The sequence below is a fragment of the Ursus arctos genome, unplaced genomic scaffold, assembly GCF_023065955.2.
Source record: "Ursus arctos isolate Adak ecotype North America unplaced genomic scaffold, UrsArc2.0 scaffold_2, whole genome shotgun sequence".
NCBI lineage: Eukaryota > Metazoa > Chordata > Mammalia > Carnivora > Ursidae > Ursus > Ursus arctos.
Window position 1 is genome coordinate 16579443 of NW_026622874.1, and position 17331 is coordinate 16596773.

General features: G+C 35.4%; 1 protein-coding gene across 11 annotated transcripts in view; it reads right to left on the minus strand.

The window, feature by feature from the left end:
• The window catches only part of COP1 (COP1 E3 ubiquitin ligase), a 241666-nt gene that overhangs the window by 78236 nt on the left and 146099 nt on the right, over positions 1-17331 (minus strand). For 9 of the 11 annotated variants that reach the window (XM_026509296.4, XM_026509295.4, XM_026509294.4 and 6 more), the window contains one exon: positions 12951-13067. The exons of the other annotated variants lie outside the window; for them this stretch is intronic. In XM_026509296.4, the coding sequence (XP_026365081.1) occupies positions 12951-13067 (117 nt within the window). The remainder of the gene's footprint in view (positions 1-12950; positions 13068-17331) is intronic. 11 annotated transcript variants of the gene reach the window in all.

Consider the following 17331-nt stretch of genomic DNA (forward strand, 5'->3'; position numbering starts at 1 on the left):
CTTAGATAGGCTTTCAAGCTCCTGGTTTATATTACTGACATGGCAATCTATATACTCTATCTTAACCTAGGATCACAAGCGGTGGAGGGAGACTGGTCACAATTCAATTAAGCCCCTTAAGAAAATATTTTAACCACAGTATCTAATGAATGTCTGTAACTCAGATACTATTGGCTAAATTTTATATTTTCTGCAGTAGCACTTTATAATACACAGCAACTTCTTCCATCTTCATTCTAATTCTCTCAATAAAGACATAATCTGTAACTTATATGATTCATCACTCTACTGTGTTCAGTATATAAAAAGAAATCTAAGCTTGCAAACAGAATGTGAAAATACCAAATAAGTGTTTTAATTCAGAAAAATGGTTTTGATTTTCTATCACGGGTTTTTCAAAATATTTAAAGTATTTCATATGATGGATTTTCAATAATCTACAACAGTAAGCCACACATAGAAGTCAATTTTTTAAAACTTCAATGAGGAAAAACACATTTTCTGGAATTTTCATTAAATCACACATTAGGGTATAAAACCAGTCTTCCCCTATTGAGTAAATATTTGAATAAACAACGACAGTCTTGCTTTACTCTGGCACTGGACTTATTCTAACCATTTCCTTAAACACAACTCATCCTAACTGTAGGTGCTTACAAAAAAATAATAAATGATATAGCTGAACCTGAAACCTTAGTGAACCACTGGGAATGGAAACAACAAAAATTGAATAGTTTTGATGAAGTCTCAATATTTCACAAAGAAAAACTTGAGAGAGGCTACCGTATCTGATCACTTACAACTGCCAAAACATCAGTCAACGTTAAGAAGTTTCCAGAGAAGGGGCGCCTGGGTGGCTCAGTCAGTTAAGCGTCTGCCTTCCACTCAAGTCATGATCCCAGGGTCTTGGATCGAACCCCACACTGGGCTCCCTGCTTGGCGAGGAGCCTGCATCTCCCTCTCCCTGTGCCCCTCCCACTGCTTGTGCTCTCTCACTCTGTCAAACAAAAAGTTTTTTTTTTAAACTCAAAAAAGGGGCGCCTGGGTGGCACAGCGGTTAAGCGTCTGTCTTCGGCTCAGGGCGTGATCCCGGCATTATGGGATTGAGCCCCACATCAGGCTCTTCCGCTAAGAGCCTGCTTCTTCCTCTCCCACTCCCCCTGCTTGTGTTCCCTCTCTCACTGGCTGTCTCTATCTCTGTCAAATAAGTAAATAAAATCTTTAAAAAAAAAAAAAAAAAGAAGAAGTTTCCATGAAAATATCTTAAAAGTCACCAAGAGAAAGAAACTGTTTAATGGCATTTTCTATAAATGTCTATATACTAAATTTTTAGCATCTGTTTAAATTAGTTTACATTTTTTCCAACTTTTAAAAAAACTCTGTGACTTGGAAAAATAGCCTGCATACAGAAGAGTCCATACAAGTTATGTGAAGTTTCAAAGTCCACATTACTACAGTAACTACAAATACAATATTCCTAAACCTTAAAAGCTTGTATGACACATTTTTTCTCAATCTGACCAGTAAGCACTATAAAGATATAATAATTATTCCCCTTTCTCTTCTTTATGGTTGAATTACATATCTGCATGGTCAATGAATATATTCCTAAACAACAGTCTGTTTTGCAGGTTTGTAAGTAGAATTACACCGTACATTCTTCTGTGATTTCCTTTCATTCAACATTTATGCTTATTATTCATCCATATGGATTCATGGAGCTGCAGTTCATTTATTCTCACTGCTGAATGCTTCACAGTATGAATGTACAAACAATGCTATTACAAACATTATTTAAATATGTATTTTTCTAGAGCAGCGATCCTCGAACTTTAGAGTGCATTAAGAATCATCTGGAGAAAACCAGGCAAAGACCCCCTCAAAAAGGAGAATTACAGACCGATTTCCCTAATGAATATGGACGCCAAAATCCTCAACAAGATACTTGCTAATAGAATCTAACAGTTCATTAAAAGGATTATCCACCACGATCAAGTGGGATTCATACCTGGGATGCAAGCGTGGTTCAATATTCGCAAATCAATCAGCGTGATACATCATATCAACAAGAAAAGACTCAAGAACCATATGATCCTCTCAATCGATGCCGAAAAAGCATTTGACAAAATACAGCATCCTTTCCTGATTAAAACCCTTCAGAGTGTAGGAATAGAAGGTACATTTCTCAATCTCATAAAAGCCATCTATGAAAAGCCTACTGCAAATATTATTCTCAATGGGGAAAAGCTGGAAGCCTTTCCCTTAAGATCAGGAACACGACAAGGATGCCCACTCTCGCCACTATTATTCAACATAGTACTAGAAGTCCTTGCAACAGCAATCAGACAACAAAAAGGGATCAAAGGTATTCAAATCGGCAAAGAAGAAGTCAAAATGTCTCTCTTCGCAGACGACATGATACTCTATATGGAAAACCCAAAAGAAGCCACTCCCAAACTATTAGAAGTTATAGAGCAATTCAGTAACGTGGCGGGATACAAAATCAATGCTCAGAAATCAGTTGCATTTCTGTACACGAATAACGAGAACGAAGAAAGAGAAATCAGGGAATCCATCCCATTTACAATAGCACCAAAAACCATACGTTACCTTGGAATTAACTTAACCAGAGACGTAAAGGACCTTTATTCTAGAAACTATAAATCACTCTTAAAAGACATTGAGGAAGACATAAAAAGATGGAAAGATATTCCATGCTCATGGATCGGAAGAATTAACATAGTTAAAATGTCCATGCTACCCAGATCAATCTACACTTTCAATGCTATCCCGATCAAAATACCGAGAACGTTTTTCAAAGAACTGGAACAAATAGTCCTTAAATTTGTATGGAACCAGAAAAGACCCCGAATCTCCAAGGAACTGTTGAAAAGGAAAAACAAAGCTGGGGGCATCACAATGCCGGATTTCGAGCTGTACTACAAAGCTGTGATCACAAAGACAGCATGGTACTGGCACAAAAACAGACACATAGACCAATGGAACAGAATAGAGAGCCCAGAAATGGACCCTCAGCTCTTTGGGCAACTAATATTTGATAAAGCAGGAAAAAACATCCGGTGGGAAAAAGACAGTCTCTTCAATAAATGGTGCTGGGAAAATTGGACAGCTACGTGCAAAAGAATGAAACTTGACCACTATCTCACACCATACACAAAAATAAACTCCAAATGGATGAAAGACCTCGATGTGAGACAGGAATCCATCAAAATTCTAGAGGAGAACATAGGCAGCAACCTCTACGACATCAGCCTAAGCAACCTTTTTCATGACACATCCCCAAAGGCAAAAGAAACAAAAGATAAAATGAATTTATGGGACTTCATCAAGATTAAAAGTTTCTGCACATCCAAGGAAACAGTCAGAAAAACTAAGAGGCAGCCCACGGAATGGGAGAATATATTTGCAAATGACACTACAGATAAAGGACTGGTATCCAAGATCTACAAAGAACTTCTCAAACTCAATACACGAGAAACAAATAAACAAATCAAAAAATGGGCAGAAGATATGAACAGACACTTTTCCAATGAAGACATACAAATGGCTAACAGACACATGAAAAAATGTTCAAAATCATTAGCCATCAAGGAAATTCAAATCAAAACCACACTGAGATACCACCTTACGCCAGTTAGAATGGCAAAAATAGACAAGGCAAGAAACAACAATTGTTGGAGAGGATGTGGAGAAAGGGGATCCCTCCTACATTGTTGGTGGGAATGCAAGTTGGTACAGCCACTCTGGAAAACCGTGTGGAGGTCCCTTAAAAAGTTAAAAATTGAGCTACCCTATGATCCAGCCATTGCACTACTGGGTGTTTACCCCAAAGATACAGACGTAGTGAAGAGAAGGGCCATATGCACCCCAATGTTCATAGCAGCAATGTCCACAATAGCTAAATCGTGGAAGGAGCCGAGATGCCCTTCAACAGATGACTGGATTAAGAAGTTGTGGTCCATATATACAATGGAATATTACTCAGCAATCAGAAAGAATGAGTTCTCAACATTTGCTACAACATGGACGGCACTGGAGGAGATAATGCTTAGTGAAATAAGTCAAGCAGAGAAAGACAACTATCATATGATTTCTCTCATCTATGGAACATAAGAACTAGAATGATCAGTAGGGGAAGAAAGGGATAAAGAAAGGGGGGGTAATCAGAAGGGGGAATGAAACATGAGAGACTATGGACTATGAGAAACAAACTGAGGGCTACAGAGGGGAGGGGGGTGGGGGAATGGGATAGACCGGTGATGGGTAGTAAGGAGGGCACATATTGCATGGTGCACTGGGTGTTATACACAACTAATGAATCATCGAGCCTTACATCGAAAACCGGGGATGTACTGTATGGTGACTAACATAATATAATAAAAAATCATTATTAATAAAAAAAAAAAAAAAAAAAAAAAAGAATCATCTGGAGAGCCTCTTAAAAAGAAAAAAGGTTCCTGGGATCCACCTTCAGAAATTCTGATTCAGTAGACTTCCTATCAGCTCCTAAGTGATCAGGATGCTGACTGCTGTGCAGACTATAATTTGGGTATCAAGGCTGTAGGGTATAATCATCATTTTCTTGTTTATTTGAAAGAGTTCACGAAATCTGAATATCAATACTTTGTCACATATAGGTATTCTAAATATCTTCCCCCAATTAACGACTTCTTAAAAGTTATTTTTCAGGTATTATTTGATCAAGAAGTTTTCATTTTATTGTAGACAAACTTATCCATCTTTCATTTATGGTTTATACTTTTGCATCTTTTTTTTAATGTTCAGTTAGCCACTATAATACATCAAAAGTTTGTGAAGTAGTGTTCATATACTTTTGTATCTTAAAGCCTTTCCTACCACAAAAGCATGAAAATATTCTCTCATATTACCTTCTAAATACTTTTGGAGTCTTGCTATTCACATTTAGGTCATTTGATCAACTGATTTGTATATTGCATGGGGCGGAGCTAAAATTTCCAAAACAACTGTATGAAAATTCTGTATTTTCCAAACAACCATCTTTGCCAGTATCAAATGGTGATACATCCATGAGCCTGTTGCTGGTTCTATTCCACCAGTCTATCAATCCCATGCCAAAATAAAACTGCTTTTATTTACCATTCCTGAACCTTATTTCTGATGTGTTTTCTGTAAAAAGTATATTATTACATTTGAAACATTTTAACATTTGAAACATTTTAACTGTTAATCCCAGCCTTTTAAACTTGGAGTGAAAAAGCCATTTCCATTTACTATAATTAGATATATTTGAATTACCATCAGCTTATTTTCTGTTTTTTAATTACTCCAAACATTTTATGCTATTTTCCTCTTTCCTCTCCTGTTCTTCTGGATTAACCAAATACTCTACTCATTCCCCCCACACCACAATAAGTTTGGATTTTGTACTTTGGTTCTATTATTTTATTGGCTTCCTGAGAAATCATATATTTCATACTTCCCAAGTGTTTTAGTGCTTACTCAATATTAGTTTCAAAAAATGAATGATGATTACATCTATTAAATTAGTAACAGCTGAAAAGATGCCTAACTTTAAATATCTCTGCATTTAGGGGCACAAAGCTGGCTCAGCTGGAGAAGCATACAACTCTTGGTCTTGGGGTTGTGAGTTCAAGCCCCACGTTGGGTGTAGAGATTACTTAAAAATAAAATCTAAATAAATAAATAAATAACTCTGCATTTAACATAAATACAAAATTTCTTGTAAAGTCCGTTTTTAAAAATACCTTGTAGCTACAGTGCTACTTGCAGGCTGGAAGGCAAGACACATAAACAGATCCACTAGGTGCATAAAGTTGTTTTTAGATTTCAGCATTCCCAAAAGTAAATTGTATGACAAAGTAATACAACACATTGTTTCTTGAATAGTATTGGCTTTATGCATGTCACTTCCATTTGAGTTCACTCAAGTTACTTGGAAACTTGAAAATAAAATGTTCTTAATGTTCATTTCCCCCCTATTAACTATGCAACAGATAATATTCATGAATGTTATGATACTAATCCAAATTTATTAAATAAATATTCAGAAATTTAATTTATTTAAATGTGAAGGAAAAGACATCAGTTCCACTGGCAGCTGCTGTGTAAGATAAAACATAAGGCAGATTTATAAACCTAGCAAGCCTAAAACTTTTCCCACTACTTAAATATGATGGGAAAATATAATAGAAGACATCTCGAGCACTTACATATCTACCTTACTCAAGTTTCTCCATGTTAACCTTAAAAAAATGAATTAAATTAGGTTTCATAGCCCCTTAAACTAAACACCAGCTTCTTAAATTGAAAGGAATTAATTCTATATTGGAGTGGGAGGAATAGAACAGAGATCTAAAAATACTCTGAACTTATGTTTTATATAGCATAGATGTCTATCTTTTAGAATCAAACCTAATTTTTAAAGAAAAAAATATTCTAAATAAAGAAAAATTCTTATTGGCCTCCTCAAGAAATGCTTTATCTATCTATCTGTGGAAAGACACCTGCAAAACTATTAACAATAGTGCCTCTGGAGAGGCAGTGTAATGATGCTTGGTGAATGGAAACTTTGCTTTATATGTTACATATGAAAGCTGAGAACAGGATATAATCTTGTACTGGTTGTACAATTAAATATACATAATTTTAAATGATTACATCAATTTTTAAAAGTTGAAGATGCATATATAAAATAGCTTCAGATAGCTGTACTCAGAATCAAGAAATCTTTATGGAAGAAGTTTTATAAAAATTCTTTTGAGTTGGGGCACCTGGGTGGCTCAGTCAGTTAAGCATCTGACTCTTGATTTTGGCTCAGGTCATGATCTCAGGGTTGTGGGACTTATGGGGCTCTACACTCAGTGCAGTCTGCTTTTACCTCTCTCTCTCTCTCTCTCTGCTCCTCCCCATGCTTGTTTTCTTTTTTTTTTAAGATTTTATTTATTTGACAGATAGCACAAGTAAGGGGAGCACCAGGCAGAGGGAGAAGCAGGCTCCTTGCTGAGCAGGGAGCCCAATGCGGGGCTCGATCCCAGGACCCCAAGATCATGACCTAAGCCGAAGGCAGACGCTTAACGACTGTGCCACCCAGGCGCCCCCACAGTGCCCTTGCAACAGGGAGTCAAAATATAATTGGTGGGTAGCTTACTTATTCATTCACTGTCTCTTTCTTGTAACGCCAAAAGCAATGTTTAAAAATGTACAGCCCACTCCTAATGTCAAATTCATCATCACAAATTATATTTATTAAGCAATCTCATGAATGTGACTCTGTACTTCTCTCAGCGGTAAAATAAATGACAGTTGAAGAGTGATGTTTTACAGTTTAAAGAGAAATATTTAGACAATAGTCTACATTCTTAAGAAATGCTGCAGTTCTAAATGAAAATGATACAACATAAGTCATTGTTCTCTAAGTAATATAAGTTTTTATGATAAAATGCATGTTTCAATCAGTGAAAGATACAATTAAAGGCAGTGAATAAAGTAAGGACTACTGGCTTCATTAATGCCTGCTTGGATACTAAACACCTATTTCAAAGCCAGAAAAAGTAAGTCCTTAACTCATATGAAATTGCATTGTGCTGGATAGGGCCAATGACCTCGGCATCCATTCCTACCACCTTATTTAAGCCTATGGAGGATGGAAAGTTAAAAACTATTTTGCCCAGATCCTCCCGAAGTTATGCTTCCAGATGTGAATGAGTTTCCGGCACAGGGATGCACTTATGGAGGATCTGAAAGATAGAAACTTGGTGGTCATTCTGCTTTGGGTATTTCTGTTGCAAGCATCACTGTAAAGATATGGAGGGCTTCTAATGTAATATTCCAATGTCCAGTGTCCAGCTTTGTATCAGTTACAGTACAAGATTTCTGGTCTCTTGATTAAACCAATGGCATTACGTTCTTGAACTCAACATATGTTGATCTCGATTGGATGAGAAAGAAAGAACAGCTCTCTTGGTCTACTGAAACTTATGGTGAGCAAAAAATCATTGTAACAGGCTCAGCCTATGGATCTCTAACGCTTCCAACAAGTAAGTTTGGGTAACAATGTTAAGAACACTGGAAATAGGGGCACCTGGGTGGCTCAGTCGTTAAGCGTCTGCCTTCGGCTCAGGGCATGATCCCAGGGTCCTGGGATCGAGCCCCACATTGGGCTCCACGCTCCGCTGGGAGCCTACTTCTTCCTCTTCCACTCCCCCTGCTTGTGTTCCCTCTCTCACTGGCTGTCTCTTTCAGTCAAATAAATAAATAAATAAATCTTAAAAAAAAAAAAAAAAGAATACTGGAAATACATGGTATTCTGTTCTGAAGCACCTCTCATACACACACATCCCTTGAAGAAACTGACAAACACTTAACTAAACCCACCAAAAAGAAAAAACAGAGAAGACACAAAAGACCAGTTAGCAATGAAAGAAGGGACACTACTACTAACACTACAGAAATTAAAAGAACTGTAAGAGAATGTTATAACAACTTTATTACAACAAATTAGAAAAATTAAGCATACAAATTCCCAGAAACACCAGTAACTACCAAAACTGATTTCAAGAAGAAATAGAAAATCTGAATAAACTTTTAAGAAGAAATTAACTTAGGTATTTAAAATATTCTCATGAAGTCCAAGTCCAGATGGTTTCACTGATAAACTCCATCAAATACTTAAAGAAGAGGGGCATCTGGGTGGCTCAGTCTGTTAAGCGTCTGCCTTCAGCTTGGATCATGATCCCAGGTTCATGATCCCAGGGACCTGGGATTGAGCTCCCCACTGGGCTCCCTGCTCAGTGGGTAGTGTGCTTCTCCCTCTCCCTCTGCCCCTTTTCTCACTCATGCTCTCTCTCTTGCTCACTCTCTCTCAAGTAAATAAATTTTTTCTTAAAAAATTTAAAGAAGAAAATAATACCAACCCTTTACAAACTCATTCAGTAAATAAATACTTCCCAACTCATTCTATAAGGCCAATAGTACCTTGCTATCAAAGCCAGAAAACATCATAAGAAAAGTTACAAATACTCAAAAATACTTAAAACATTAAAAAACTCAATCCTGCAACATATAAAAAGGATTTTATATCAATGGAAGGTTGGTTTAACATTCAAAACAACAACAATAACAAACTATCCCATATTATTATAATAAAGGACATAAACTACAAGATTATCTCAATAAACACAAAAAAGCATTTGATGAAATCTAATACTCATTCATAATAAATACTCTCAGCAAACTAGGAAAAGAAAATTTACTCAACCTGGTAAAGGATATCAACAAAAATCTCACAGCTAATATCACACTTAATAGTGAAGGACTGAATGCTTTCTCCATAAGGTATGGAAGTCCCTTATGCACTTCCATTCAACATTGTACATGGGCTTTCAGCTCACACAAGTAAGCAAGAAGACATTAACATAGTAAAGGAAGAAATAAAATTATTTTAACTCATAGATAACTTGATCCTAAATGTAGAAAACCCCACGAAATCAACAATAAAAATAAGAAGAAAAAATACACAAGACCAGCAAGATTGCAGGACCCAAGATGAATATACAAAAATTAATTGTACTTCTGAACTCCAGCAACAAACAATTCAAAAATATAATTAAGAAAACAATTTCACTCACGACACATCTCAAAGTAATAAAATACTGTATGTTAACTGGAATTCAAATAAAAACTTGGAAAATAATTTTTTTTAATTAAAAAAATGAAAGTAATAAAATACTCAGGAATAAATTAAACAAGACAAGTTCAAGACTTGTATACTAGGAATTCTAAAATAATGCTTAAGTGGTTTAAAAAAACAAATTATAGATCAAATTTATGATTATATATAAAAATACTAGCAATAAGTATAGCTATTTATCAAAAGAACTCCCCATTATGCTCAAGCAAGGTTTATTCCAGAAACACAAATATAATTCAGTATCAGAAAATGTATATACATAATTCATGTCAACGAATTAAACTATATGAAACTGTGGCTTAAAAAGGCACTTGATGAAATACAGAAGTTGCTCCTAAGAAACAGTAAAATGAATCACGTGAATTTAATAGAGACTACTTTCCAAAAGCAGATATCCTAAGGGGTGCCTAAGTAGCTCGGTCAGCTGAGTGTCTGACTTTTGGTTTCAGCTCAGGTTGTGATGTCACGCTCAAGGTCATGAGACCGAGCCTTGCATGGGGCTCTGCACTCGGTGAGGAGTCTGTTGGAGATTCTCTCCCTCTGCCCCTCCTCCCACCAGAGCACACACTCACTCTTTCTTGCTCTCTCAAATAAATAAATCTTCACCAAAAAAAAAAAAAAAAAGATACCCTAAAAAGTAAAAGACTGAAGCCCATTCAACTAAATGAAACAGACGAGGAAATAACTATCACTAGTAACATATAACCCTGCCTTGTAAGAAAAGAAAGCAATAAATCATTGGAAAAGAAGAAATACAAACATCACACTGGCCACTATCAAGTATAAACAGATAACTCAAAGACTCTACTAAAAAACTACTAGATTTTGGGGCGCCTAGGTGGCTCAGTCGTTAAGCGTCTGCCTTTGGCTCAGGGCGTGATCCCGGCGTTATGGGATCGAGCCCCACATCAGGCTTCTCTGCTGGGAGCCTGCTTCTTCCTTTCCCACTCCCCCTGCTGTGTTCCCTCTCTCGCTGGCTGTCTCTCTCTCTCTGTCAAATAAATAAATAAAATCTTTAAAAAAAAAAAAAACTACTGGATTTAATAAGAAATATTTATAAGGTGTCTAGATACAATACCTATACCTAAATATCAAAAATTTTTATTTACCCTTAGCAAACAGTACTTAAAACAAGGAACAGAAAAAATAGAATAAAAAATTACACATAAAAAAAAATTAACCAGAAAGACCTTGTACCTAAATGAAGTAAACTATAAAATCTCATTGTTAAGATACAAAATAATCCCAACAAACAGAAAAATACCCCATGTAACTACGTGGGAAGATGTACTATCTTAATAATGCCAGTGGTTCTAAAATTAACAAGTAAATATAATGTAATTCAGAGGAGAATCCCAAAAGAATTTTTCTAGAATTGGAAAAATATAAATCTTAAAGCATACATGGAAAAGCAAATGCAAAAATTAAGTAAGAAATACATGAAAATTTAAAATACTAAGGGCAAACAGCCTGCCAGATAGCAAAGCATTTTTTAAAGTAGGTTTCCCTAGGGGCACCTGGCTGCCTCAGTCGGAAGAGCATGCAACTCTTTATCTCAGGGTTGTGAGTCTGAGCCCCAGGTTGGGTACAGAGATCACTTAAGTAAATAAACTTAAAAATTACATTAAATTAAAAATGAGGGGTGCCTGGGTGGCTCAGTTGTTAAGCGTCTGCTTTCGGCTCAGGTCATGATCCCAGGGTCCTGGGATCGAGCCCGCATCAGGCTCCCTGCTCGGTGGGAAGCCTGCTTCTCCCTTCCACACTCCCCTTGCTTGTGTTCCCTCTCTCACTGTCTCTCTCTGTCAAATAAATAAGCAAAATCTTTAAAGAAAAAAAAATGAAAAATAAAATAATATTGGTTTCCCTTTAGCAGGAAGGAAAAATTTTGAAGATGTTCATATTTGGTATTTGTACCTATTAAATAGTGATAATAACTTCTATTCATAAATGATGGCCAATGGTTAGTGTGTTTATAAAATATAACATAACAATAAAACTCAATAAGCTATTTTAACTAAATGCATGATAAAGTATTAATAATGAAAATAAATAAGCAATTATTAAGTACCATATTATAAGAGCTTTACAAATAACATTTTCCTTTCATAATCTTCATAAAGCCCAAAGGGCTATCTCTATTTTAAGGATAAAGAACTTCGGGAGATAAGTCAATCAACTTGCCTAGTGAGTGACAGAAAAGGGATTTAATAAGGAAGTAGGAGGTTCAAATGGAAAAGAATACCACTTGATCATGAAAAAAAAAATTCTGTATCCTAACAGAGAATTCTACCTACAGATACATGTTAGACCACACCCGACTCGAACTAATTATGAAATTATGTCAGTATATAAGTGAATAAATAAGCTGAAATAAGGAAAGGGTATAACAACAAATAAGATTTAAATTATGCTTTTCCTTTTTTAAGGGCGATTCTGCGTTCGTTATATGGTGCTAAACTTATCTTTAAAAAAACTGAGATTACCAATAAAAAAAGAATCAAAGAGATTTCCTAATGCAGAAGTTAAATTACAGGTGTTTACTGTTCTAGTTAATAATTAGAGGAGTGGACAGATATGGAAGACAAAGGACTAGGGCAACCATATGATTTATCTTCTAACCCACAACACTTGAGAATGAAAGAAGGCACTAATAGTAATTATGACAGTATACGTAAAAACCACAACTGGCAAAGGCAGACGTTTGGTCACCCTAGTTAAGAAAAATATGTTAGCAAAAAATTCTTTGCTATGATAACAGCTAACGTGTTTTTGAGAACTTTTATGTTACTACATATTCCATGATGCAAGATTTTATGTCTTATTCACTTCCCCTATATATATAATTTACATATATATAAATTAAATTATTGAAGGAATGAATAGATTTCCTTCATAAAAAATGGATTCCTATGTCTATATAATATAGCTTAATCATTTAAACGTCATTATGACCTAAAGTTTATGAATAAGCATTAGTTCATGCATGCAAAGACTTAGAGGAACAACAAAAATAATCAACAAACCATCTCTATGTGTTAAAGATGGTGACAGAATACTGAAATTAAGGCATAGCAATAAATGAGTAATGATGGCACACTGCATACTTCTAACCTAGAGTCTAATAACAAAAACAAATTTAAGCCTACAAGGCAAGTTATTCGTTTTAAACTAAGGTCTCTTATCCTAGGTCGATACTCAACCAATGTCAAAAGAAGACAAAGCTGCTTTAATTTCTTACCTGCACAGCCGAAAGCCAAATGGTATCTAGAAGAGGGGCTGAATTTAACGCAGCACACATTAGCCTTCGCCTCAATGCTTGCCACTGAGTTGTCTAGGTTGGTAGACCATAGCTTCACTAAGAGTAAAGGACAATAAAAATGAAAAGAATTAAACAATACATTAGCAAATGCTAATGAGTGTTTGCTTATTGCTACAGTTGCCTTTTCATACTAATTCAAAGCATTTTAGTTGACTAGGACCAAAACCCTTTAAACTGAATGACTAATAGAACAACGTATTGAAACCAAGAGAGCATAGTTTCAAAGTCAGAAAACAACAGACTAAATGTGTTGAGAGGTAACATGATCCCATAACTAAAGCATAAAAGAGAGGGGTAAAAAAAATAAAATAAAAGCAATACAGAGATCCATGTGTATTTGTTTCAGTATTCTTTAAATGGTGTTGGGGGCATGATGCACCTGGCTGGCTCACTAGGTACAGCATGTGACTCTTGGTCTCAGAGAGGTGAGTTCAAGCCCCACATTGGGCATGGAGCCTACTTAAAAAAAAAATGGTGTCATTTTTCTCAAGTGTCATGGGTTGGAAGATGAATCATATAGTCATCCCACTCCTACACACACATGCGCGCGTGCACACACACACACACACTTTCATATTTATTATATATATCAGAATACAAATGCCATTTTTAAAGTACCTGGAAGTAGTAGTTCTTGTTTTATTTTTCAATTAAGAATTTTATGATTTTAAAATTTTATGTAGGAACTCAGTTATATGACTTAAGTGTGTCTAAAGTAATGTTACAGAATTGTTTAGCTAAACTTTAAATGTTTTAATATTTGATATTTAGTCTATTTCAATGGTATATACTGAAATTTGTAAAGATTAAAGAAAAACTGACTGATCAGAGCAGGTCAGATCTGAGAGGAGAAATAGAAAAGTGAGCTGTTGTCTTGTAAGGTACCAGAGCAACGATCATATCATACATCAAAAATGTCTTCATAGACAATAGAATACACATATCAAACAGACTTTTAAGATATTGGTTATACTCCTGGTTACACATTACAATTAATAATGAACATTAGCCACAACAAGAACAAAAATCTTCCTACCCATCTTTTCAGTGGGCGCCAATGTCCTGTCCCCCAATGTCCTGTCCTAGACAATACCCAGTTGGGGTCCAGGCATTGGTGTTTGTTTAAAAGCTTTTTGGGTGATTCCAATGTGCATTTGGGGTTGAAAACCAGTATTAAGATGAAGGCATAGTAAAATTTTAGAATCTTTTTAGGAATACTAATATGGTGAACTGTAAATGGGAGTTAAAAAAAAGTAAAAATGGTTCCAACCATCACTTTCTATAAAGCGGTATTTCTTAAGAATAGAGATCTTCTCTCTGTGAATGGGATAATTAATCTTTTACAAGTGGAATTCCATAGAGAGTTTCTTTAAATATGTGGACCCTGAATAAAAGTTAACCATTAAAAAAGTTACTTAAAACCTAATCAGTCTATTAGCCTAAGAGAAAAATAAGACACTCAATATTAAAATAAAAGAACAAGAGTTTTAAATAGCAATATTTGTTTTGTTTCATGTTATTTTCTAATAGGAATCACATGCTATTCCAATCAATATAAAATTGTCCCACCAATTAAGATACACAATCTGAGATGAAATGTCTAGTTATAATTAAAAGTCTACATGTCAAATACAGCATTTATAGATTAGAATATCAAGTGGTAGAACTGTACTCTCCAAAAGTAGCAAGCCAAAGTTAATCCACAACAAATATTTATGGAGCACCTACTAACCCCATAACCCCACTACTAATCACTAAGAACCTTTATAAACAAGGTTTATACATCAGTATTTTATAACAATTAAATATAAGCAAGCATAGGAATGAATTAGAACAAAATGAAAGTTAAATTAGAAGGTCTTTTTTTAATTTCATGGGAATTTTCTCAATGGAGTAATCACAAACATTTTAAAAATAAGTCACAATGATAAGCATCACTGATTACAATTTTCAATATAAAAAATTATTATAGACTAGAATTCAATATAACTGCCTGAGCTTTAATGATAACTAGGGTTTAAAATAAAGAGATAATATATATAGCATAATAAAGAAAATACATAAAGAATATACTTTAAGAATACACTTTATTAAGTTATTGACTATTAGACAAAATAATAGTGAGTTAAACTGCATTCCCCAAAAAGCTATGCTGTATTCCTAACCCAAGGTACATTTGAGTGTTACCTAATTTGTAAATAAGGTCTTTGCAGATGTAGTCAAGTTAAGATGAAGTCGTATTGGATTAGGATGGACTTTAAATCCAAAGAATGGTGACTTTATAAGAGGGAGGTTTGGATAAAGAGGAACAAAGTAAAAAAGGCCATGTATTGAGAAAGGCAGAAATCAGATGCAATTACAAGTCAAGAAATGCCCAGGACTGGTACTAGCCACAGAAGCTGAGAAGGCAGCAAGAAAGGATCTTCCCTAGAACCTTCAAGGGAGCATGGCCTTGCCAACACTTTGATTCTAGGCTTCAAGCCCCCAGTATGGTGAGAGAATAAATTTCTGTTGTGGAAGCCAGCCAGTTTATGATAATGCTGCTATGGGAGCCCCAGGAAACTACCAGAACAGCTTTGATGAAATAAAATGTAAATCAACCCAATATTCCTAAGATGGCATCATAGATTAAAAGAAATAGTAAAGTGTAGAAGAACTAAACAAAAAGTTTGGAAGAAAACGTCTAAAATATAAATGAGATGGTCCTCAAAATAAGGAGACAGTATATAAATCAATAACAATACACCTACTGTTACTTTCTCCTTAAAAGAATGACAGTAAAAATTTCATTAAAAATCAATAAATGTATAATTTCAACACTTAATGTGAAAACTACCTTCTGTAAGAAAAAGTAAAAATGAATTTAAACTAAAATATGATCCTCAAAGTGAGGAGCTAATTAAGGAATTAAACACACTGCATTTATTTATATATAGTCTCCTGTGAACTTCAGTAAAAAAATCAAAATAGTGACTGCTAGGAAAACCATGCTGCACTGTAAGAAGCTAAAAATAAAGACAAAACTTGTTCTGAATACTACCTAGCTGGCTTTAGAAAATGAACTTGTTACTTAAAACTGCATGTTTTATTACAACTTTGATTAAAGTTAATAACCAAAGTTTTTCCCTTTTTTTGAAGTATCATTTGAATCTTAAGTCCCATTAAAAAATACTAAATTTGGGAGGCACCTGGGTGGATGAGTCAGTTAGCGTCTGCCTTTGGCTCAGGTGAGGATCCCAGGATCCTGGGATGGAGTCCCATGTTGGGCTCCCTGCTCTGCAGGGAGTCTGCTTCTCTCTCTGCCTCTGCCCCTCCCTCCTGTTCATGCTATCTCTCTCTCTCTCTCTCCCCACCTCTCAAATAAATAAATAAAATCTTTTTTGAAAATATGAAAGATTAAGCACAAAGACAACACTGATTTACCAAACATAAGTTTTTCTTTTAAAACTTGATCAAATAGAGAAAACAGACCTTGTGTATTAGTTAGCTATTGTTGCACAGCAAATTGCCCCAAAACTTAGAAACTTAAAACAACAAAATTTACTGTCACACAGTTTCTGAGGGTCAGGAATCTCTGAGCACCTTCACTGGGTAGTCTTGGCTCAGTCTCAAGGCCCAGAGAGGTCGCCATTCAGCTGAGCTAGAGAATCCACTGCAAGCTCACTCAACGTGGCTTTTGCCTTGAGGATAGAGTTCCCCACCATTTGAGCTTTTTTTTTTTTTTTTAAAGATTTTATTTATTTATTTGAGAGAGAGAGACAGAGAGAGCACAAGCAGGGAGAGGTACAGAGGGAGAGGGAGAAGCAGACTCCCTGATGAGCAGGGAACCCAACACGGGGCTCGATCCCAGGACTCTGGGATCATGACCTAAGCCTAAGGCAAACACTTAACCAACTGAGCCATCCAGGCGCCCCATCAATTGCACTTATGACAATACTGCTAGCTTCTCCACACTGAACCAAATACTAAAGAAAGAATGATGAAGACAGAGGCTACAGTCTTATATAAACTTAATTTCGGAAGTGACATACCTTCATGTCTATAGTATTTTACCAATCACACAGACTGGAGCATTGTAGAGGAAAGTATGGGAATACTAGGAGACAGATCACTGGGGCCATCTGGGAGGCTGTCTAACATAAGCCTTTTAATTTCACTTGGATATAGGAGATATTACACTTAGTAAAGTTATAACTTATAGGAACGCTAACTGACTAAAGTTATAAATTAGAGGAAAGATAACTGCTATCCTAATGCTATTTATTATGTTGCAATTCATTTTTTAGTCCTTTGATTAAAA